Genomic DNA, 26,154 nt, shown 5'->3' with positions numbered 1-26,154 from the left:
ACCTAGAGGGGTGGGATAGTGAGGGTGGGAGGGAGACACAAGAGGGAGGAGATACGGGGATATATATATATGTATAGCTGATTCACTGTGTTATAAAGCAGAAACTAAGACACCATTGTAAAGCAATTATATTCCAATAATGATGTTAAAAAATAAATAAAAACCACGTAAAAAAAAAAAAAAAAAGAAAATCTGAGTCTCAGAAATCTTCTCAGGGAACTGAATGATAGTATAATTGGCTGAACAGAATAGAATTTGAGGCTGCGGGCAGGTAATGCGGGGCTGTTGCTGAATGCGATGAGTTTCCTGTCTGTATTTGTTTCAAATATGGTGAACCAATGGTTCAGATGAAAGCTCACCCACAAGTTCATTGTGTGAAACGTGAGGGTAGAGTTGCCCACCCGCTCATTTCTGCAAATGTGGGCTCAAGGGCCCTCCGGGTACCGGGAGATGCTAGGAGCCAGGGACACGGCCATGGGTGCAAACAGGGAATAATCATTGTCCTCATGGGGCTCACATTTACATGATAACTATAATAGCACATATCAGATGCTTACTTTGTGCCTAGAACTCTCTAAGGCTCTTTAATCTGTCGTAACCCATTCAGTTCTCACGATTTCTTTGTGATGGAGGTGCTGTTATTGACCTCAATTTTACAGGAGATAAACTGAGGCAGAGAGAAGTTAAGAAACCTGTCCAAGGTCACACAGCTTATCAGCGGCAAAGCCAGGAATTGAGTCCAGGCAGTGTGTCCCCCTCATCTGTGGGCTGACCACTACACTGCACTGGCCTCGGTGTGGACTACACCGGGCTGGGACACCAGTGCTGGGGAGGGACGGGGCAGGGCGGAGGGCACAGCGCACAGCAGGGCAGGGGGTGGGCTCCATTTCAGTTTTAATTTGGAATTAGACTGCTAGTTCTCTAAATGCCCTTCCTGCACTAACACTCATATGATTCTATTAAGCAGGACCTAGGAGGAAAAACTGGAAAAATATATATGTGCCTTTAGTCTGCTCCCTGGATATAGACCTTGCTCCTTGGGAACAATTAATTAGTGTGTTAGGTTGAATTTATTTTCAGTTGATTAGGGATCTGTCATGAAGTACTGCATTTGGTGGTCATGTAAAGTCTTCACAGCAGGCTGTTTATACTACCCGGCCACTTGTTTGAAACTTCTCAAAGTTAGAAGAAACCTAAGCCCCTCCCTGGCAGTGGGTGAAGTACTTCTCGAGATGGCAAAGACGGGCTTCTTCTCCAGCAGAAATATACTTCTTGATCTGTTCCTTCCTCTTTTCAGCATCTAAGTGCTCACTCTGATGACAGGTTAAAAATTTAAGGAGGTTAATTCACCACTGCAGGTGGGTTGAGGATCTTCCATGATTCCAGCTGGTAAGAATTCCTCTTAGAGGTTTAAAAAGTCTGCTGTTTCCTTCATGATTAGGAAAATAAACCTCACAACCAGGAGGTGTGTCCTGCCATGGGGTCTGTGATCATTTTCCCAGCAGAGTGAAAATAAGAGTTTTGTTCCAGCCATTCAAGCTGTCCATGGAAATGATGATGGGGGAAGTTCAGGTGGGTGGTGGGCACTCGGCTTTCGTGTCTGAGCATTCATATGCCAAAAAGCATCTCAGAGTGATCAGGTTTTATGTTCGCCTCTTCCCCCGACAGGGCTGCTTGACGACCCCGAACTCGCCGTCCGTGAACCCCCGTTCCACTACACTGGGTCCATCGCGCTCCCTTGGCAGCATCTCAGGGGTGTCGGTCAAGTCAGACCTGAAGAAGCGCCGAGCGCCTCCCCCTCCGTCCCTGCCCCGCGCGGGACCACCCGTGCAAGACAAGACATCGGAAAAGGTAGGGAGAGGGCGCCGCTCAGGACCAGGGCCCCTGCTGAATGAACCCGTGAATTCTCTGGAAGGCGCCTGGGCGCCCTGTCATCCTTCAAGCTTGTGGCTTTAGCAACGAGATGGTTCAGGGTGAAAAGTTATGCTTTATTCAGAAGTCAAAGGGAGAGGCCGCGTCGCTTCATTTAGGGAAGATCGGAAACTATTTTAATGCCTTCAGCCCTTAAAGGCTTAGGCTTGTTGATTAACATTTATTTTATCTTTAGCTTTGAAATGTGGGGCACCGTTGCTTAATGAGAAAATTGCAGGCACTGTAAGAAATCTGGAGTGTAGATAAGATGGGGATGACACTTAATATGATATAGGTGCCAAATAAACCGCATTCGCAGGACAGCTGAGAAGGTGTTTGCACGTGAAGTTGGTTTCTATGTGACATAACGTCTATTTAGGGAGGCCTTGTATCTGCGGAGCCTTCGGAGCAGAGGAATGGCTTTGCACGTGACTGTCCCGTGGTGACCGGGCAGAGCCCGCATCCCTAGCGGCTGGCCTCTTACTCTGGGCTTCTTCCTTCATCCACCTGATGATTGGCCTTGAAACACTATTTGACATACCAAGCCCTCATTTTCCAGAGGCCAGGACACTCTTTGCCAGTTTTTCTAGCTTAAAATGTGACACTGAAACAAATTATTTGAGTGGGATGTGACAGGGATGACACCCAAGGGTGGCCAGGACGGACGAGGTGCCCTGGGTGCTTTTAGAAGCCAAGCTCTCCTGGGCAGCAACAGGAGTGCTCCGCAGAGACCCTGAGATGCGGATCGGCCTGCAGCGTAAGGAGAAGGACCCACTATTCCTCACTGAGCTGAGGTGGTTCCCGACGACTTGTCTGGCAGCTTCCTGGGCAGATACCGCCCCACAAATAGCAACGTCTATGTGGAGCCCCTTTAAGCCCAGCTCTCCTCCAGCAGGAGCTGACTCTCCTGACACTTTTCTCCTGCTGTGGTGTTGCTTGGCTGGCCCGGGTCTGCTTCACGGGGTCCATATCATCACACCCTGCTGGTCTTGAGGCCCGGCCCTTTTGTGCTTATTCATAAACTGACTTTCCTTAAAATAAATTAGAACCCACGTCTGTACCTTTCAGACGGGAGGCTTGGCCCCTGTATCGTGGTCAGCGGTCACGTTAGTGGCTCCGTGGCAGTGTCATGACACCTCACTTCCTTTCCTTTCCGGCCTGGTCATCTGTCTGTCCGTGTATCAGTCTGTCTGTTCGTCAGTCACCTTTCTCAGTCCCTCCAGGGGTGTTCTTTATCCCTGGTCTAGAGACACCCCTGTTCCCATCTAACGGTCTTTCCATCCACAGTCCTCGCAGTCTGTCTGAAAAGCCTGTAATGCAACACATTTTACAAGAAAACTTTTGATTTTTAGGTTTTTTAAACAGTTTCTAATACTACTAATTTATTTTGAGTTTTCCATCGTATTTTCACTGTCTTTTGATAAAAGAAATGTAGGCACACACCAAACTGGCATTGTTCTGCTGTACGCATGCCCAACTAAACAGCTCAGACTCATGAACACAGAGCTGCTTCCCGTGGGGGTCTGCAGTGCGTTTCACCCCTTATTTTGTGGGGAGTTAGATTTCGAACTTTCTCATGACACAGAGCATTCTTACAGCATTTAGCAATTTTCAACCACCTACCTCTGGGGGGTGTCTTGTTGCTTTTGATGGGGAGGGGTATTTCTTTAGTGGTGACAAGTGTGAGTTCCAATATCAGTATAATTTAAGCTTTATTTCAATAAGAATTGCATTTGCCTAATGTTATAGAATGTAGATGCTACACTGCATCGGTATTTTTAAAAATTTTATTGAAGTATAGTTGATTTACAATGTTGTGTTTAATTTCTGCTATATAGCAGTGACTCAGCTTTATATATATATATATATATATATATATATATATATATATATATATTCTTTTTCATATTCATTTCCATTATGGTTTATCACAGGATATTGACTATAGTTCTCTGTGCTCTACAGGAGGACCTTGTCGTATGTCCATTCTATGTATAATAGTTTGCGTCTGCTGATCCCAAACTCCCCATCCATCCCTTCCTGACCCCCCACCCCCTTGGCAACCACAAGTCTGTTCTCTATGTCTGTGAGTCTGTTTTTATTTTGTAGATAAGTTCATTTGTGTCCTATTTTAGATTTCACATATAAGTGATATCATATGGTATTTGTCTTTCTCTTTCTGACTTACTTTGCTTAGTATGATCATCTCTAGGTCCATCCATGTTGCTGCAAATGGCATTATTTCATTCTTTTTTATGCTGAATAGTATTCCATTGTATATATATACCACATCCTTATCTGTTCATCTGTCGATGGACATTTAGGTTGCTTCCATGTCTTGGCTATTGTAAACAGTGCTGCAGTGAACATTGGGGTGCATGTATCCTTTCGAACCTTGTTTTTCTCTGGACATATGCCCCAAAATGGGATTGCTGGATCATATGGTAGGTCTATTTTTAGTTTTTTAAGGACCCTCCATGCTGTTCTCCATAGTGGCTGCACCAATTTACATTCCCACCAACAGTGCAAGAGGGTTCCCCCCTTTTCTCCACACCCTCTCTAGCATTTATTGTTTGTAGACTTTTTAATGATGGCTATTCTGACCGGTGTGAGGTGATAGCTCATTGTAGTTTTGATTTGCATTTCTCTAATAGTTAGAGATATTGAGCATCTTTTCATGTGCCTATTGGTCATCTGTACGTCTTCTTTGGAGAAATGTCTATTTAGGTCTTCTGCCCATTTTTCGATTGGGTTGTTTGTTTTTTTGTATTGAATTGTAGGAGCTTTTTGTATATTTTAGAAATTAAGCCCTTGTCAGTCGCACCATTTGCAAATATTTTCTCCCAGTTCATAGGTTGTCTTTTCATGTCGTTTATGGTGTCCTTTGCTGTGCTGCATCAGCACTTTAAAAACACCTTCTATCCAGAGAAGTTATGTTTTTCAGATTTTTATGTGCTTATCCAGAGTGGATAAAGTCGGCTTGAGTGGGAAAATGTATATTAAGTAGAGAATAGGGAATTCGGAATGAAAAATAAATAGTACTGTATACACTGCAGAATGAATAGAGCTCCCTCTGAGGCAGTAAAAGCTTCTTTACTGAAATCCGTTTTATTTGGCACAGAATGAGTGGAGAAATTGACTCACAGCAGCCATCTCCTTTTTTAAGAATGTGAATGGCATATGGATTAGATTTAAGCATTTGCTATGACCATGCTTTTTTTTTTTTTTTCTTTCTAAATGAAAGGTATTTTGTTATTTACTAATTTCTGGGAAAGGAACCCAAAAATGTATTGTCGTCGTTGGGGAAGAACGTCAATTCCTTCTTCCTGAACTTCCTCCCATATAAAGATAAGATGTTTGTTTGGAAAGCCTTATTTATATGCAACTGTTACTAACACGAATATCCTGAATCAGGAGGAAAGGATTATTTTCAAGGCTGTGACTAGTTTATAGGAAAATGGGAATGCTTAGATTTTCTTCTTTTAAAAGACTTTTTTCTTATCAACTAGTATTAAAAATTCAGTACAGTAGTCCCTTCCTGTCTGTGGGTTTCCCCATCCTCGGATTCAACCAATCATGGATCAAAAAGAGTCAGAAAAAAAAATTCCAGAAAATTTCAGAAAGCAAAACTTGTATTTGCTGTTTGCTGGCAACTATCTACATAGCATTTACACTGTATTAAGTATTGTAAGTCACCTAGAGATGATTTAAAGTACACAGGAGAACATGGGTAGATTATGTGCAAATACTGCCCCATTTTATAGAAGGGCCTCAGCATCTGAGGATTTTGGTATCTGAGGGGGTCCTGGAAACATCTCCCACTGAGACTGAGGGGCGACTCTATTTACTTTTTCAGGTCTTAAAGGCAAAATAATTTCAGCCATCTTCCAGGTCATCTGAAACTTTTAAAAACTGTAATCTTTGTCTCAGAATTTGCAACCTGCTTATATACTCATGATTTGAGTATTTGTTATTTCTAAAAGTACTTTTCAAGAAGATTTTTCCAGAGGCGTTTGAGCCAATGAAAGAGATGGGTGGCATCCTTGTACCAGCCCTTTGACAAAGGGGTCAGTGAGATGAGGGAAGCCACGTGCCATTTTCAGAAAAAGGTGGAACTGCTCTCTGCCTCAGACCTTCACCTCTCGTCCCAGTGCCTTGAATGAAGTTTTAATTACGTGGAACGTTCAGACAGGAATGATCTATACATTAGGGCACCATGTGCTAAGTCAGTATTTTTCAAGCTTCAGTGAGCATCAGAATCCCCCCAAAGGGCTTGTGAAAACACATTTACCTTGGCTCCACACTGAGGGTTTCTGATTCAGGAGGTCTGGGGCCAGGCCTGAGAACTCGGGGTTCAGCAAGTTCCCAGACAAACCCCACTTTGAGAACCACCACCCCACAGACCTCTACCTGCCCCATCTGCCCGCCCAGAATTTGGACTAATCAGATGTGAGAGAAGCAGGTCTACTCAGTATAAATACTTTTAACAGATCTGGAGAGATTCTTCGGCACAAAAGTTACCACCATCGTGCACCGTTAGCTGAGGCCTAAAGCTATATATTAAGATAAATGAGTAGGTCCCACTTCTTCTCACTGGGACCTGGGAAAAAGGACAGAGGAATTGCCTGTTCCAGACGGGATCTTTCTCCCTCTTTCATCTTGGAGGGGCCACACTGTCCTCTCCCCGTCTTGCTCCATGCTGAGATGACCCCTTGCCTTGTCCTTAGCCCTGCACAAGGGCTTGCTGCATCTGTGTTTGTGTCAGAGCCCCCTTTATACAGCAAGTCTTACAACGGACCCCAAGGAGACTTGCCTTCCTGTCATTTGCACACATTTCTCCCCCTGGGGCTGCTCTTGGATCAGTATGGGTCAGCATTCAGATCATGAATAGGGGCTGAGGACACAGGTGCCCGGGTGGACAGCCCTCCACTCACTCGCTGGTCCTCCGTTTCCTCCTCTACAAAATGGGAACGATCAAAGCAGCCTCCCCAGGTACACAGGGTAGAGGTCAGAGCAAGGCCACTGGAGCCGCTTCCTGGATTCAGATGCCAGCAGCTCTGTCATTCCTGGGAATATGATCTTGGCAAGTTGCTCCACTTCTGAGACTTGTTTTCTTAGGTGTGCAGACTGTACTGTGGAGTGGAGGTGAGAGCTGGCCCCAGGGCCCTGGGGAGTGGAGGAGCCAGGGTGCAGGGGGCCCGGCCAGGGTCCTGCATTAACCAAGTGGAAGACTGTATTTAAAGATCAAACTCTTCATTGCTAGAAACACCAAATGTATAATGAAAAGTTGCGAAGCCCCTGGAACAGCCTTATTCTGTTAAAGGATGCCTCCTCATCTTGGTGGCATTTTCCCCTCTGGGCACAAAGCTCGAACAGCCTACTCACTAGTCCACACCTTCGGAGGACTGTGGAGGAGAAGGCAGTTGGTCATCCCTTTGGAGCCCCTGTTTGAGACGAAGAGACTAGAATACTGTCAAGTCATCCTTCCTCAGGGGACTCAATTCACCCATTAAAGACAGAAAATCCCGTGAACTGCATCGGCCGACATCGCATTTGTACGGCCCCTGTCAGGTTAACTGAGCAGCTTATTTCACTTTTTATCACTGTCCATTGATTAAAAGTAACTTGTGGAAGTCTGCTAGACAATGCTGTGTCTAATTTTAGCTGTCATCATCCACAAATATGGAATAAACAGCTAGCCATTAATTTATTCAGTCAATATCCAGTTGTTATACAGCTGTGCATCTTTTTTTTTTTTTGTAAGTAGAAGTAATTCAAAAAATATTTTAGTTATTGAGGTGTTCTTTTGTCCTATTTTATTTGAATTATTGCGTTCGTTACGTTCAGCTCCATATAATTCCAACATGACAGTGCATTTGTACATTATGTCCAGTTTATTGCATTGAGACGAAAATAGCTCGTGATGTCGGCTATTATAATGAGAGATGACGGAGGCGTGTTATGATCAGTTATTAGTATAAGCCGAAACGGAACTTTCTATGAAATATATGATTGTGTAGTCAACAGATATTTTTGAACAGCTGCTATACGCAAGGCCCTGCACTTGAAAACATGAATTGACATTCATTACTGTAATATCTCAGTACAATGTACACATTAGAACACAGTATCTCCTACTGTGTAAATAAGTAGGATAATTTGGGAATGTTGGGAATTTAGCGGAAAGCACTACTACTTGCAAGTTCCATTTTCTGGATCATCACGAGAGTTAGGTAATTAGAATATTACAGGAAATCATAAAACTCTGCTGTCCGGACTCCCAAAGACACGTTTCATCAAGAACGGGGGTGTGCACGTGGCCCTGGTCAAGGTGGGCTTCTGTGGCCGTGTCTCTGGTCCTGCTGGCCTGTTCCTGACCCGCTCTGCTTCCCGGGCCAGAGCAGAGGGAAGGCAGTGCGGCAGCCCTGGTGGCCCTGGTTCCAGGGAATCTGCAGGGAGCAGGACCGTGGACGGGGGGGTGATCAGGCCACGCGGCCAGCAGGACCAGATCCTGTCTCCTCTCCCGTTAGGACTGATATTTTTTGCTTATTGGAACGAACATCTAGAAGATGCTGAGGTCGAAGTGATTCTGACTTCGCAGTCATTGCTTGTCACCCCTGGGCCTCCTGGGGTGAGGTCCACTCCGTTTCCTATCACACACCTCTTGGTGGTGGTTCTTTTGTTTCTGGAAAGGTGGTTGATGCTTGGAGACTTTTTAGAATTTATTTTTCATACTAATGAAAGACTTCTGGCTACGGCTGGCATGTCGGCTTCCTGCAGTGCTGGGCTGAGCAGGGAGGAGCCAAGGTGGACGGGGCTCAGCAGAGAGGAGTTGTCCTTCAACTCGCCTTGTGCATCAGACGAGGCTGGGTGGGGGGAGGCCCCCCTGGACCCCACCCCATGTGAGGGATGAAGGGGACAGGGTCTCGGATCCACAGGGCACGCTGTCTCTCACACTTTACATCCCACCTGTCGGGGAATCCTGATCTGAATCCAGGTCCTCCCACCGTGCCCTCCCCGCCCCCCAGTGCCCTGGTGCAGTCCCAGGACGTAACTCCTCACTGGTCCCTGCATCTGCTTCCGTCCCTCCCCCTCGGCCTCCTCTTTATGCCATACTCCACACAATAGAAGGAACATCCTGTCTTAAAGCCTCGGGGGCTTCACCTCCCCCCGGGCCGCCGCGCTCTGGGCCAGCCGCCGCCTGTGCTCTCAGCCCTCCCCACAGGCCCTCCCGTTCTCCCTGCCCCGCCCCTGCTCCGTGCCCCTTCTGACGCCCTCTGCCCTCTGTCACTCTCTGCGTCCTTCCCCTGTTCCGTTTTTCTTGTAGCTGCTCACCCGTCCGCCCGGGGAAGGAGGTTTTGCTTCTTTATTCACTAACCTCTCCCCAGCGTCTCCCATCAAGCCGTTCCATCAGTAAACGTTTATATTAAATGAGTTCATATGTGCGTCATTCATGTATCAAGCACCTATTGATGGATCCTGTCGAAGTGAAAACACCGGTTTCAGAATTTATGTGGAAATAGCTAAAGAACTGCTTTGCTCCAGAGCCAGTGTAGAAAGGGCAGCCCCTCTGGACCATGCCTGCAGGATTTGCTTATCACTGAGGGACAGGAGCTAAGAGGAGATGCGGAGCTGGAAATGACCCCGTGCTGTGGACGGGACCAGGTGCAGGGACCGTGAGGGGCGGGCGGCAGGTGGGCGGGGTGAGACCAGAGCAGCTGCTGCGAGGGGTCCCTGAGGAATGGGCGGCCCTCTGAGATGCGAAGGGTCCATCGGAGTTAGAGCAGAATGCCGCACGTGGCACAGACATCACGGCCCAAAGGAGCCTGGAGAGCAGCAGCGAGCTGACGGGGAGCGGTGGGCGGGGCCGGAAGGGGTGTGGCCGGCGCTGGGCCCGCCCCCCGGCGCATCCCCTGCCCGGCTGTTCTGTGGGTGCAGAGACACACCGAGAGGATGCGGATGGATCGCCAGCACAGCAGAGCTCTGGGTTTCTTCTCTCCCTTCCCCCCACCCTCCATCTCTTCCCCCTTCTCTCTCCTCTTCTTCTCTTGAGTCTTTTTCTGCAACCCAGGTTTTTCTCCCTTTTGATCCGTATATCCTGTTAAATTCCCTTCAGTCCGTTTGGTCTTCCAAAGCCTCTCAACCATGTTTCTTCAGAATGATAACGTATATGTGTGTGTGACACTGTTTTCAACATTTGGAAAGTACGCTTCCCCATAAATGGTCGGATTTCACCTTCACAGCGGTCCCGGCAGGTTTGCCGACTATGAAGGCCCTTCTTCGGGTGAATGGAGGAAACTTGGCGGCCACGCAGCCCAGAACGGTGGAGCTGACTCAGCCCCGCTCCGCCTCCTGCGGCACCGCTGGGCGTCCCCCCTGCAGGTTGTCCCCTTAACCAGAGGAGGACCTGGCCTTCTTTCACCTGCAGCCGCTTCCCCTCTGCCAGTGAGTTTGTAAGAGATGAACCGGAGCTGGGAGAGGAAGAGGGTGTCAGCGTGGAGGAGGGGTCCTCTGTCTCCAGGGGCTGGTCCTGGAACTGGAATAGACCCCTCACCGCACGCCGCGGCCAGCGGCGGGGACTTCCTCTGAGATGTGGCAGAAGTCCTCCCATCCCCCAGCGAACCTGACCGCGCCCTTGAGCAGCCATCCGCAGATCCCCGGGAGGGCTGTTTCCTTTCCGTTTCGCAGTGCCCATCCCTCTGGGGAAGGTCAAGAGCAGGGCAGGTAGTACATTTTGTGTCCGGCTGGAGGTCAGCACCTAACAGCACGGCTTCCCCAGAGGAGCTGAGCGGACCCGGGTCCCTCCCCTGGCCCCCAGGGCCCAGCCCGTAAGTCCCCTCCTTCCGCGTGCTCCAGCCCCCGCCCACCCTTGCTGCCTGCGTGGATGGGCAGGAAGGGAGGCCTCCATCCCAGCATGTCACGCAGGCAGACCTTTTGGCTTCTTCTGTGTGTTGTCTCTGTGTGGGCCTTTGGGGAACGTTTCTTGCTTTTGAAAAGCCTTACCCCAACCAAGATGTGCCTGGCACTCTCTTCCCACAGCAGGGCCTCGCTCTGGATTTTTGGTCCCAAGCAGGATGCAGCAAGTGACTTCCTGCCAGAAGTCATCGCGCTTTTCCCCACTGCATCCACCCCATGAGCAGAGCGCAAAATCTCCCTGATTTGTTGGGTGCAGTGCGTCGCGCTCTGTGTGGCTCTGTCTCTGTCCCTTGGAGGAGGAGCTGGTCCAAGACATTGTGACACGGAATGCGTTTTGCAGCGTGCCTGATTTTCCGGTTCAGTGTCTTTGTAGGACAACCCTTGCTCTCAGCTCTACTCCGAGAAATCCTCAGCAGAGCTCGGTTATGGGCCACTAGGTAGAGGGACCACTGGTGACAGAGTCCAGACAGGCCCATAGCACCGTCTCGGTCCCACCGTCTCAGCACACAGCTTGGAACTGCTGTGCCCTGGACCGCTTCCCGGCCTGGAACAGTGCCGTGTTCCGCATTAGGTCCCAGGCTCCACGCACAGTACCTGGCAGGCAGCAGACGCCCTGCGAGCATTACTGAAGAGAGACGTGTGGGCTAAGGAGACTCGGGGGAGACTACATAACCTTGTCTCGCATCGGGGTGGATGAGTCGTCTGTCTGGGCGGAGCTCTCGGGCGACAAGTCCAGGGAGGGCGGGCCTTGTTTTAATCATTGACTCAAATGAGCGATTCCGCTGGAGGTTCAGGTGGATGAAGGCAGGTGGGCAGGAGGGTCTGTCGGGACCCCGAGCGACTGGTAGGCTGAGCAGGTCTTCAGTGGGGTGGCATTCGGGGTGGGGGCATTCGGGCTGAGCTGGGGCTCTAGTGGCCCCAAGATGAGTCACTCCTGTGATCCCTGTGTTGCAGATCCTGGACAAGAGGGTCCCCAGGTCCCATTCAGCCCCTCCTTTTTCCCCAATCCAAGGCTGACCCGGGGCCCCCAGGCTTCCAGGGCCAGAACGCCCGAGGGAAGGGTGCTGGCGTTTGGGTGGTATGGGCAGCCAGGTGAGGCTGTGCGGAGTTTCCAGCATCCTGAGCTCCACCGACCCCGGTGTGATGGAGGGAGGGGCTGGTGCCGATTGCGCCTGTGCCTGGGCAGCCTTGTGTCCGGGCCACATCGTAAGAGACGAAAACTAAAGATGCCCAGAGGAGAACCTTCTGGGAATTGATGAGTCTGGAAATTGCCATCCCTTATTTTTAAAATAGCAGAAGTGAGAATATTTTAAACTATTAGAATATTGAGAGAAGGAAAGGCCGACTGGGACATGGCAGCTCCATTCAGATATTTGAGTCCCGATCCTGAGGCCCCAAAGGGCAGGTTGGGAAGCAGCAAGTGGACCCTCTAGAAACGCTTCGTTCAGTGGGACAGAGGAAAGAATTTTTCTGTGGGGCAGAGTCAGGGGACGGAGCGGTGAGTATGTGGGCAAAATACCTCGTGGCAGTTAGATTTAGTGTCTGCTGACATTGTCTTGTAACACTTTGCTGCTGCATGATCTTACACTGTCTCACCCGCTCTTGTGGGGACAGGGTCTCCTCTTACGGCTCTCGGGGCCCACGAAGCATAAGTGACTTGCTCAAGGTCATGGCAGTGAGAAGAGTTAAAGAGTAAGGCTGAAGCACTGTCTGAGCACAGCCTCGTGGGCTCCAAAGTCTGAATTTTTACCTCGAATAGTGCCTGCCGACCAGCTAAGTTTAAAGGTGACCAGCCTGCTCAGGCTGCCCTGACAAAACGCCACCATGGGGCTTAAACACCAGACATCGGTTTCTCACAGTCCCAGAGGCTCAAGTCTGAGATCAAGGTGTCTGCAGGGTCAGTTCTCCTGAGGCCTCTCTCGTGGCCTGTAGATGGCCGTCTTCCTGCTGTGTCCACACGTGGCCTTCCCTCCGTGTGTGCGTGTGTGTGTGTGTGTGTTCTCACTGTCTCTTCCTCTTCTATAAGGACACCAGTCATATTGGGTTAGGAGCCACTCCGATGGCCTCATTTTAACTTGATCTCCTCTTTTAAAGGCCCCATCTCCAAATACAGTCACATTCCAAGACCCTAAGGGTTAGGACTTCAACATACGGATTTTGTGGAGACAGAATTCAGTCCATAACAAAGGGATACTGAGTTTCTGTTTATGTGCAAAGCGGTTTTCTTGGCCATAAGGAGTTCGAGGACAAATAACAAACAGTCTTTTCAAAGCTCTTAATATTTAATTGGTGCAGAAATTTTGTGCCCCCGAAATACCAGAGAACAGCCCTTGTCTGCAGAGATCGTGGCATGGGGTGCAATACAGCGAGAGCAGCCGATCCCACGGGAAGCTCCCACGTGCACTGCGGCTTTTCACGATTCCACCTGATCCCCATCCCCGGAAAATGGTCAGCATTGATCTGATCGGGGGCCAGCGGCTAGACTGGGTGAAGGCGTCACGTCTAACTTCCTTCCTGGTGGGTGGTACGTTGGATCACGGGTCAAGTCCTAGTGGAGAAACATTGTCCAGCCCGGCTAGGAGCGGTTAATGTTAAACCAACTGAGGGCAAAAGGCCGTGGTGCTGTACCAACCACATGCAGCGGTCCGCTCACCGACACAAAGCCTTTCCGTGGCTCCTGGGCAGAGAGGGCGCCTCATCCCGTCCTCAGCCAACTGGTCCCAAGGTCAGCATGAAACAATTATAATGACCAACACCGGTTCGGTGCTTGTCGTGTTTCAGCTGCAATGCTCAGACCTTACGTACATCATCTCATTTAACTTCATCTTTACAACGTATCATGAAGTCGGCGCTGTTCTTATCTTCGTTGGACAGTGAGGACACCAAGGTTCACCGAGGGGAAGTGAGGTCAGAGTGTATCCCAGGGCCCTCGGGCATCTCTCCTGCAGGGAGCTCTCCTGCATGGGCGCTGAGTGGGGTCAGAGGGAACCGTGCGGCCGTCAGGGGGCACTGTGCCGGAGTGGGATGTGCAGACTGGAATCCCACCCTGCAGGCTCTGCAGTGCGGAGTAGCGGGGGCGGGGGGGGGGGCAGCAGGTGTTGGGGTATCTTCCTCCTGTGCTACGCGGTCACCTCTGATGCAGAGATTCTCAAATGGATGGAGCGTTTGAAACGCAAGAGCTCACTTATTTACTCATCATTGGCGGGGAAGTCACGTGTTTGCTGTTGGAGAACCAAACCTCAAAGATGAAAACTATTCTAAAGATCTTCTTGAAGGGGGCATGTGTCATGCTCCATTGCGTACTGCACTCTCCGGATGCTTCAGCGAAGCGGTTTCCGAGTGCTCGGAGTTCCCGGGACCCTTGCTCAGCGGCCCACTCTGCTTGTCATGGAAGTGATGCTACGGTTGAAATATCTGGCAGAATCAGGATAGAATCAGTTCACCTCCATACGTGCCCTTTGGCAGGGAAATTAAGCCAAACTGGCAAGCGACTGATGGGAAAGCCTGGGCTCCTGTCCTTGGGTAATCCTGTTCTCTGGGTAGAAACTGCTGGATAAACGGGGTTAATTTCACCTGACCCACCAGGGCCAGAAGTATATAAACCTGACCCATATATAAGTCTGAAACCCATATTAAACTCATAGTAAAAGAGGTGATGTGTGAAGCCTTTACTGAAGCCATGGCCAAACCCTGAAAATAGATCAACCGATACGGCTCAAAGGTGGATATCTGCTGATTTTTTTGAGATGCCTCCTCTATTTGTTGGTTCCCCGCAATTAACAAAAGTCTGTTTATCTGCTCATACAATATGTTATGGGACTTCAAAGGTCTTGACAGGAATGAAGAATAAAACGAATGGGGCTGTGTAAAGTTCTTTTGGACCTAGCCAAACTGCCATTGAGTTTATATTTTAAAAAATAATGTTTGCTTAGCCTTCAAATGTTCCAAATATAAAGTATATCTGCCTGTTTAGTGCATACACAGAACTACGGCAAAACTAAATAATGGATTTACACTAATTGTTTTTGTAATCAACAGCCAAGTATAGGTGTTGTTTATATCCTAAAATATGGGAAAGCAAACACAAAATGTATTACGGTACAGAATGATCTTTTTAAAAATGTTGGGGGTAATATTCCATCATGTATGGGGACAGAGTTTCAGTTTAGGAAGGTGAAAAATTCAGGAGAGGGATGGTGGTGAGAGTTGCACAACAACATGAACGTACTTAGTGCCAGTGAACTGTACAGTTAAATCGGGTTAAAGTAGTATGTTTTATATTCTGTGACTTTTACACAATAAAAAACATTAAAAAGTGTTGGGGGAAGTGGAAAGGCTGAGGATGTCACCTCTGGTGTCGGGATGTTTCCTTTTCCCCTGGAAGCAGCGAAGAAGATGAGGGCTGCAGTGTGTTTAGAGGACGCCCAGCTCCTTCGCCGAAACACACGTCCCTGTGAGACTGGGGGGTGCATTGCAGAGGCTGTGAAAACATTGGTGCGGCCAAGGAACTTCCTTGGGTGGATATGGCAGGTCCTCCATGGAACTTCCTTGGGTGGATACGGCAGGTCCTCCATGGAACTTCCTTGGGTGGATATGGCAGGTCCCCCATGACGAGAGTTTGCAAAGAAAGGAACCAGGAGCTATTTTTGCTGTTTCGTGCCTACCTTTTGTTCTGGATCGTTTCCTCCCTGACTCTTCCAGCTACAGAAACCGGTGTTTGTTGGAAGAAGATTCGATTCTTGTGTATTTTTAGCTGTCGTTACAGTGTGACGTTTTAGGGAGGCGTCTTTGATAAAAATCAAAATGAGAAGCGAGCTGGCTGTTCTACACGTTGACATTTTAGTGACACAGGAAATTAAAAGCTAGGCTTTGTGTTACAGAGTCACACGGTTTAAATATCCACTGTTTAAATATGCCGTTCTTACCTCATTCTTTGTCCTTTCGTCACTTTGGTTTTGCCTATCAATCATGTCAACAGTTCATATGTTTCTCATTATAAAGGGGATTTGCTAAAATTGTGACTTCATTATTTTTCCTACCTTTACATTTTGCTTCTTTCTATCCAAGCATTTTCATGATTCTTTCCAATCACTTTGGTAATCAACAATCAGAAAAGTGGGTTTTAGAATAGAAATCAATATTTCAAATTTAAAATGGAAAAGGCCCTAATTCCTCTCTTTGAGGCATCATTCAGCCTTCAGAACCCTGGACCAGTTTAGACCTTCTACCCAAGCCCCATCTTGTCTTGAACCTCCATCCCCACCTCAGCCTCGCCTGATCTGGGTTCACTGGGGTTAATTGACCTTCATGTTTAGAAACATTTGATTTACTGCCCAGCCACATTCACGGTTTTAGTCTCCGTGAAGCTTTTACTTCTGTGCCTCAAAAGAGACAACCAACGGAGTAAAAGACAACATATAAAATGGGAGAAAACACTTGCAAACCATATATCTGATAAAGGGTTAATATCCAGTATATATAAAGAACTCCTATAACTCAACAGCAAAAAATAAACAACCTGATGAAAAAAGGGCAAAGGACTTGAATAGTGATTTCTCTAAAGAAAATACACAAAGAGCCAGTTAGCACATGAAAAGATGTTTGACATCGCTTAACATTAGGGAAATGCAAGTCAAAACCAAAATGAGGTACCACCTCACATCCGTTAGGGTGAGTCCTTCTCAAAACAACAATAACAACAAAACCCAGAAAATAACAAATGTGGTCAAGGATGTGAGAAATTGGAACTTTTGTGCACTGTTGGTGGGAATGTAAAATGGTACAGCCACTGTGGAGAACAGTATGGCAGTTTTTCAAAAAGTTAAAAACAGAATTACCGCATGATCTAGCAATTCCACTTCTGGGTGTATAACCAACAGAATTGACAGCAGAGTCTCAAGATATTTACATATCCATGTTAGTGGCAGCATTATTTACAAAGGCTGAAGCAAACCAAGTGTCTGTCAGTGGATAAATGGACAACAAAATGTGGTCTATACATACCCTGGAATATTAACAGCCTTAAAAAGGAAGGAAATTCTGACACATGCTATAACATGGGTGAACCTTATGCTTGTAACGGAAGGACATTATGCCCGTAACGAAAAGACAAACACTGTCTGATTCCACCTCTGTGAGTACATTGAGTAGTCAGATTCACAGAGACAGAGAGCAGAATGGTGGTTGCAGAAGCCCTGTTGGTAATTTCGCCACAAACATCTTTGTACCAAGCAGTTTCGCTTGCACAATAAATCGGCCGTAAGGCAGTTTTGCCATAAAAATTAAAACGCCTGTAATTCACAACAGTCTTCAAGAGCATTAATGATCGATCGACCCTTTGGCTAATTTAGGCACAACATCTTGTTCCCTCTTGCCATCTTTATCAGATTTATCACGCAATATTAGAAGTTGGAGGCAAAAGAAGAATCAAGCTCGTGCTGTCCCCCCAAAAAGAAATGGTTACGTGATTCCTGATGAGTATAAGTTTCTTGAAAATGGTGAAAATTTTTTGCTATTTATTAGTGGAGAACATGATGCAGACAGAATTTTGGTATTTGGCACAGAATCTGGCTTAGATGATTTGGTGAAATATAAGGACCGAGCTTGTGATGGAACATTTTAAATGTAGCGTGGATATGGGCTACCAGGTATGTACATTACATATATTGACAAGAAATAAAAGCCTCCCTCGTTTGTTCATTTTATTTCCAGGGAAGTAAGAAGAGATTCAGAGCACATTTTTTTATATTGTGAATAGCTTATGTCCAATATTAAATTCTGAATCCTTAATGATCAACTTTGAGAAAGGAAGTCTCATTGCTTTGTCTAAGCCATGCCTGAATACAACTATAACCATGAATCTACACATATTTTAAATGTATTCCAATATTTTTTTTATTTTCATTTTCACAATAAAATCTTTTTAAAATTTTGCTGTTCATGTTGCATTATGTCTTTGTTAATTTTATTTTTTAATCTAGATTTTTATTTTATTTTGTTATTTTATCTTTCATGGCAAAATTGTCTTATGGTCAATTAGTTGTGCAGCAAAACTGCTTGTGGCAAAGCTTCCTAGGGCAAAAAATACCTAGAACCGTCGGCAACTGGGGGGAGGGGGGGAGGGGAGTTGTTTAAGGGGTGTAGAGGTTCAGTTTTGCAAGATAAACAGATTTCTGGAGATTGTAAAACTATTCGAATGCACTTACTACTGAACTGTAGACTGTTAAAAATGGTGAAGATGGTAAGTTTTATGTTGTGTGTATTTTATTGCAAGTAAAAATAATGATTCGCCACTTATTAATGAATAAGTGATTCACCATTTCCTTCAAAAGGTAAAATCTTAAGTGAAATATTTTTACTTAAATACGGAAAATATACTTTCCCCAAATGCCTTACTTGTAGCATATTTTTGGGTAAAATATTTTTCATGACCCTAAGAAAGTTCACTGATGCCGTAAACATTTTTAGTGGGTAGATTTATTTATTTATTTATTTTAATATTTATTTATTTATTTATGGCTGTGTTGGGTCTTCATTTCTGTGCGAGGACTTTCTCTAGTTGTGGCAAGCAGGGGCTACTCTTCATCGCGGTGCGCGGGCCTCTCACTGTCGCGGTCTCTCTTGTTGCGGAGCACAGGCTCCAGACGCGCAGGCTCAGTAGTTGTGGCTCACGGGCCTAGTTGCTCCGCGGCATGTGGGATCCTCTCAGACCAGGGCTCGAACCCGTGTCCCCTGCATTGGCAGGCAGATTCTCAACCACTGCACCACCAGGGAAGCCCGGGTAGATTTATTTGACAGCGAAATAACTTGGGTTTTAGTCCTTCATTTTCCCCTCATGCACTTTCTCTCTCCTACATGTCACACCATTTTGACAACACTATCTTGTCCCTCTGAGCTGCTCAGGCTGGCGTTATAAAGGGCTCTGTGGTTTTCTCTTTCTTTTTTATATGACTGTACTTCTTTACAGTATTTACTTCCTCTCATATCTTAACGCCACCAAAACAGGACTCCAGCAGGAAATCTGAAAGCATGTAGCATGCCTTTGCAGAGACAGCAAGCAGTGAAACAGCAACAGCTTGTACTTAAGTGAGATCCAGACATTTAGAGATCATGTGGCCTTTCTCATCCGCTTACTGTCTGTACAGCTTTGGACCAGTATCTCAGAAGGAGTTGCCAATCAACCTTTGTGATTTATGTTTCCTGAGAAATAAAATAAGAATAACTCCTGTGCCTGTCTGCATAACCAAGGCTGTTTTGAAAGGCTAATATATTCATAGGACTTGTAAGAGTGCTTACAAGATCAGCAAGGATTTTCAAGTATTTAAAGCCCTATGTGGATGAATATTCATTTCAAGTGAACAATCTTTAGGAAACATCTAAATAAAACCTGACTGTTGCCATTACCCCTGTTTATGTGGGGGTCACATGGCATTTACTGCAAAGACTTTAGTTCAACAGACAGTTGACCTCTATTGGTGCTACAAAATCTTAATTTTTCCCTTAGAAACTTTTCTTAATTCCCAGTTTCCTTATTAACATAGAGAGGCTTAAGGTGCAGTTTCTAATTTTAGAGGTGAGAGGACCTTTCAGGTCAAGAGCACAGCTTAGCTCTCTCCCTCTTTTACTTCATAAACAAAGGCCCATGGTTAATAGACTTGCCCATGCCAGCCAGCTGGTGAGTTTCAGTTTCTCCAAAAGACCTTGGTTCTCATGGTTCTCAGACTGATGCTTTTACAACTGCTATTTATGAAACTAATATTTCCATTGGTATTGAGCTACTTCTTGATATAAACTATTAGAAATGTGTTACCATACGTATCATTAGGATTACAACAGATCCAAGACTACAGAGCCTGAATACCATGGTAATTTAAGAGAGGTAGTAAAATCACCAGAGAAACTTAATGGATAACAAAACTAAGAGAATCAGTCTTTGCCAGATAATGTTCCTATAACTGATAGGTGTATTTTAACATTTTGGTTTCTCTGAATCAAATTGTGTCATCTGTTGGACTTTCTGGTAATGTAATCTCTGGTGACCTTAATTATAGAAGAGGAAATAAAACACTTTCAGCAACTCTGGGACTTAGGAAACTACTTTTGTGTTTGAGAGTTCTGAGTTGCAGATATAGCTGAGATTTCACATGACTCCAGAAAGACTGGATAGCATTGATTTGCAGATGGCATATTTCTTTTATTGATGCCTCTCTGAGCTGAATCCAGACTGCTCCCACAATGTAGAGCATAGTTTTGCTTGTTTGATCTATGCAGCATGCCAGGAGGATGTAGGCTTTGCCTGGATTTGAATGTGAGGCTCTACCAGCACTGACCTTTGCAACTTTGGAGAAGTTATGTTACCTTCAAGGGCCCAGATTATAAGACTGTAAAATATACTTTTGGCCCTGGTGGCCAACGTATCCTAACGTGTTTCCCAGAGATTCACATACTTGGATGAACCCCTCTCCTTGGGTTCACTGGAACCTACAACATGCTTCTCACCTATAGAGTATATGGCAAAGGTGATGGACTATCACTTCCTTGACTAGGTTACATTATATGGTAAAGATGATGGAATGTCTCTCCCTTGGATACATTTTGTTATATAAGATTCCATCTTAGCAGAACAGGGAGATTCCTCTGCTGACCTCAAAGAAGCAAACACGCATGACATGAACTGCCTTTGAAGGGAACCACATGACAGGGAAGTGTAGGTGGCCTCTAGGACCTAAAGATGGCCCCCAGTCCATAGTAAGTGGCCAGGTCCTTCAGGCATACAGCTGCAAGGGAAGGAACTTGTCCAACAACCTCAATGAGCTTGGAAGTGGATATTCCAGGTAGGAATACAGCCTGATGACACCTTGTGAAACCCTGAACGGAGGACCCAGCGTAGCTGTGCTTAGGCTGCTGACCAAAAGAAACTGTGGAATAACAAACAAGTGTGTCTAAACTCCTAAGTCTAGGTTAATTTCTTATGCAGCAATAGAAAATTAGATGTAGACTCAAGAAAGTAATCCATGATCCCCAGTCTTCCTGGCCTGAAAAACCAGGACCGAAATTCAGGGCAGCCATCAGCCACTGGAAATTGAGGGAAGAACACCAGAAAGGAGAAAGCCAGAGAGCCATAAATTCTGTGGACTAATTCTGCTCAAGTCTCTGGCTGACAGAATCATGAATACAAGAGATAAGGACCAAGCAGCCTAGCTATGGGTAAAAGAACTTGAATGGCCAGTTTTCAGAATTTTCATTGTGAGTCCATTCAGCTTATTATCTCTTAAAACAAAATAATTAACACTCTTTGTAGGAATATAAGAGAATCCAGCATCTTGTAAGCAAAACATTCACAATGTCCAAGAAACAAGCCAAAATTATTCAACATATGATGAACCAGGGAAATGTGACCTGTTCCCAAGAAAAAAAGTCAATCAACAGAAACCAACCAGGAGATGACCTGGATGTTGGAATTAGTGGACAAAAAATTTACTGCAGCTTTTTAATATGCTTAATGACAGAGTGAAAAAGGTGCTTATAGTGAATGAAAAAATGGAAAAAATCTCAGAAGATTAATAAGAAATATAAAAAAAGAACCAAATGGAAATTCTAAAATAGAAAAACATAATATCTTAAATAAAAATTTCACTGGATGGGCTTAACAACATAATGAAGGTAACAAAAGAAAAAGGCAGTGAAGTTGAAGACAGATCAATAGAAACTATCCAATTTCAAGAAAAGAGAGAAAAAACTTTGGAATAAAAATAGAAGAACTTCAAAGACAGGTGGAATACTACCAAAATGTCAGTGTCAATAGAATCCCAAAAGAAAAGAGAAAAAAAATTGTTTAAGTAACAAGGGCCAAATGTTTCCCAAATTTTGTAAAAGACACACATTTTCAGATTTTAAAAGTTCAGTGAATCCAAACCAAAATAAATAAAAACAAAACTATGCCTAGGTACATTATAATGAAAATGCTTGAAAACAGACTTCATGAGAAAAATCTTATAAACTACTAGAGAAAAATAACATATGTTTTGAAACAGTGTTTGGGTAACAGTGTTTTGAACAGGGTAACAGTGTTTTGAAAACTGCTCAGTTTATCGTCAAAAGCAATGGAAGCCGGGTAAGAGTGTAGCAACATTTTAAAGTGATGAGATACATAACCATGTCAATTCAGAATTCTATATCCTTTAAGAATGAAGGCAAAAGAAAGGTATTTTCAGATAAAAGATAAAAAATGTATTGTCATCAGACTTACACAGAGGAAACATTTCAGACTGAAGGGAAGTAATACCAGATGGAAGCCTGGAATATTGGAAGGGAAATGGTGAATATCTGAGTAAATATAAAAGACTGGTTTTGCTCTTAATTTCTTCTAAATATATACGATTATTTAAAGCAGCAATTAAAATATTGTCTCTGAGATTTATAACATAGGTAAATCTTACACATATGACAAGTAAAGCATAAAAGGGACCTGTTTGATTGCAAGGTATCTACATTTTATGTAACGTATTATAATACTTAATCTAAGTGTACTGAAAAAGTTAGGGATATGTATTTTAATCCTCAGGACAGCCATTAAAAACAAATAATGCAAAGAGTACAGCTAAAAACCCAATGGATAAATTCCCCCCCCCCACCGAGTTGTGCTATTTTCCAATAAGATTGTGGATTTGTCTGTTTCTCCCTCTAATTCTGTCAATTTTTGCTTTGTGCATTTTGAAGCTCTGTTGTTAGGCACATACATAGACATATACGATTATTAGACTTTCCTGATCCATTGACTCCTTTTTCATTATGAAACATACACCTTTAACTCTGGAAATACTCTTTCTTAAAGTCTATTTTATTTGCTCTTCATGTAGCCATGCCAGCTTTCTTATGCTCACTGTTTACATGATATCTTTTTTATACATTATCTTTTAATAAACCTATAGTTGGTTAAAAACATATTTAAAACAGACAGCATTTTATCTATTCTGACAATCTAGAGATTGTCCTTTAACTGTAATGTTCAGTCTGTTAACATTTAATATAATTATTGATATGACCAGGTTTCATTATACAATTTATTACTTATTTTATGGTTGTTCCTTCTATTTTTTGTTCCTACTTTACTTTGAGTTTTAAAATGTGTTCACTCCAATAATAAATAGGGAGATTAAACCAGTAATCAAAAAAACCTCCCAACAAACCACCCAGGACCAGATGGTTCCATGGGTGAATTCTACCAGACATTCAAAGAAGAATACCAATATTTCTTAAACTCTTACAAAAAAATAGAATAGAGAATGCTTTCAGACTTATTTTCTGAGGCTAGCATCATCCTGATACCAAAGCCAGACAAAGACACTACAGAAGAGAAAACTACAGGCCCATATCCTTGATGAATATAGATGCAAAATTCCTCAGTAAAATACTAGCAAATAGAATTCAAAAGCAAATTAAAAAGTTTATAAAGCATATCTAAGTGGAATTTATCCCTGGGGTACAAGGATAGTTCAACATATGCAAATCAATCAATATGATACATTACATTAACAAAATGAAAAGAAAAAAGCACATGATTCTCCCTATAGATGTAGAAAACACATTTGACAAGGTTTAACACCCATTCATGATTGAAACTCTCAGCAAAATAGGTGAAGAAGGAACTTAGGTCAACATAATAAAGGCCATGTATGAAAAGCCCACAACTAACATCTGAGTCAGCATAGGAAATCTGAAAACTTTCCCTCTAAGATCCAGTTCAAGGCAAGGATGCTAGATTTTACCACTTCTATTCAACAAGGAAGTTCTAGCCAAAGAAATCAGACAAGAAAAAGAAATGAAAGGCATCCAGATCAAAAAGGAAGAAGCAAAATTTTCTTTTTGCAAATGATGTGATCATATATGTATGAAACTCAAGACTCAACAAAAAACTGTTAGAACTAATAAATGAATTTAGTAAAGCTGCAGGATACCAAATCAACATACAAAGTCAGTCATGTTTCTATACACAATGAACTATCCAAAATGGAAATTAAGGAAACAATCCCATTCATAATAGCACCAAAAATAATAACATACTTAGGGATAAACTTCATCAAAGAAATGAAAGACTTGCACACTGAAAATTATCGTACTGATGAAAGAAAGAAGACACAGGTATATGGAAAGACACTCTGTGTTCATGGATTGGAAAAATTAATATTGTTAAATGTCCATACTACCCAAATGAGCTAGAGGTAAATGTATTGCAAACCCGATCAAAATCCCAGTGTCATTCTTTGTAGAAATAGGAAAAAACGTACTAAAATTCATATGGAATCACAAAAGACTGAAGAGCCAAAGCAATCTTGAGAAAAAAAGGAAAAATCTGGAGGTGTCACACTTCCTGATTTCAAGATATATTACAAAGCAACAGTAATCAAAACAGTATAGTAATGGCATAAAAACAGACATGTAGACCAGTGGAACAGATTGGAGAGCCCTGAGGTAAATCCCATGTCTGCTGTCAACTGACCTTCGACAAAGGTGCCAAGAACACACAGTGGGGAAAAGATAGTCTCTTCAATAAATGGTGTTGGGAAAACAGGGTGTCCACATACAGAAGAATGAAATTGGACCTTTATCTAATACCATACACAAGAATGAACTAAAAATGTATGAAAGACTTACGTTGATAAGACCTGGAACCATAAAACTGCTAAAAGAAAACAGGCTCCTTGGCATTGGTCTGGGCAAAGATTTTGTTCGTTATGACACCAAAAGCACAGGTGACAAAAGCAAACATAAATAAGTGGGATTTCATCAAACTAAAAAGCTTCCACACAGCAAAGGAAACAATCAACAGAGTGAAAAGGCAACATACAGAATGGGAGTAAATATTTTCAAATAATATACCTAATGGGGGTTAATATCTAAAATACATAAGGAATTCATACAACTCAATAGCAAAATAATAATAATAATAATCCAACTAAGAAATGGGCAAAGGACTTGCATAGACATTAATCCTAAGAAGATATACGAATGGCCAACAGGTTTATTAAAAGTGCTCAACATCACTAATTATCAGTGAAGTAAAAATGAAAACAGCAATGAGATACTACCTCACATCTGCTAGAAAAAGCTGTTATCAAAAAGACAAGAGATTAAAAGTGCTGGCAGGGATGTGAAGATGGAACCCTCCTACATTGTTGGTGGGAATGTAAATTGGTGCAGCTACTATGGAAAACAGTATGCAGTTTCTTCAAATAATTAAAAAGAGAACTACCATATGATCCAGCAATCCCACTTCTGGGTACATATCTGAAAAAAAAAGAAATCAAGATTTCAAAAAAATAGCTGCACCCCCATGATCATTGCAACATTAGTTACAATGACCAAGACATAGAAACAAGCTAAGTGTCCATCGATGGAATGGATGAAGAAAATGTGGTATATGTATATACAGTGAAATATTTTTCAGCCATAAAAAAAGAAGGAAATCCTGCCATTTGGGCCAACATGATGAAACTGGAGGGCATTATGTTAGGTAAAATACCAGACAGAGAAAGACAGATACTGTAGGATCTCACTTACATGTGGAATCTAAAAAAAAACCCCACCAAACTCACAAAAACAGTAGATTGGTGGTTGCCAGGGGTGAGGGTGTGAGGGTATGGGAAATGGGTGAAGTTGGACAAATGATAAAAAATTCCAGTTATAAGATGAATAAGTTCCGGATTCTGAAGTACAGCAAGGTGACTATAATTAACAATACTGTATTATATACTTGAAAGTCGCTGAGAGTAGAACTTAAATGTTCTTGCCAAAAAAGAAAAAAAATGGAAACTATGTGAAGTGAAGGATGCGTTACTGAACCTTATTGTGGCAATCATTTCACAATATATATGCATATCCAATCATCATATTGTATACCTTAACTTATACAATGTTATATATCAATTATATCTCAATAATATAGAAAAAATAATGATCTAAGTCAACGAAGAAGCAACAAAGGAAATTTTGAACTGAATAAAATCAAAAATACAGCATATTAAAATTTGTGGCATGCAGCTAAGCAATCCTTATAGGGAACTTTATAACTTTGAATGTTTATATTAGAAAAGAAGAAAGGTTAAAAATCAAAGATTTAAGGTTCTCTCTTAAGCTGCTAGAAAAAGTAGAACAAAACAAATCCAAAGAAAAAAGAGAGATATGAAAAAGCAGAAGTCAAAGAAACCAAAAGCAGAAAGATAATAGAAAAAAAATCAATGAAACCAAAGCTTTCCTTGAAATAATCAGTGGAATGATCAACTCATATCTAGATTGATCTAAGAAAAAAAGAAAACATAAATCACTGGT

General features: G+C 43.7%; 1 protein-coding gene across 1 annotated transcript in view; it reads left to right on the top strand.

The window, feature by feature from the left end:
- COBL (cordon-bleu WH2 repeat protein) overlaps positions 1-26,154 on the top strand; it is a 270,206-nt gene that overhangs the window by 150,932 nt on the left and 93,120 nt on the right. The window contains exon 7 of the mRNA XM_068550231.1: positions 1,669-1,851. Within this exon, the coding sequence (XP_068406332.1) occupies positions 1,669-1,851 (183 nt within the window). The remainder of the gene's footprint in view (positions 1-1,668; positions 1,852-26,154) is intronic.

This window comes from Eschrichtius robustus, chromosome 8 (assembly GCF_028021215.1).
Source record: "Eschrichtius robustus isolate mEscRob2 chromosome 8, mEscRob2.pri, whole genome shotgun sequence".
Lineage (NCBI taxonomy): Eukaryota > Metazoa > Chordata > Mammalia > Artiodactyla > Eschrichtiidae > Eschrichtius > Eschrichtius robustus.
Note: the sequence above shows the minus strand (reverse complement) of the source record. Positions and strands in the feature narration are given on the sequence as shown.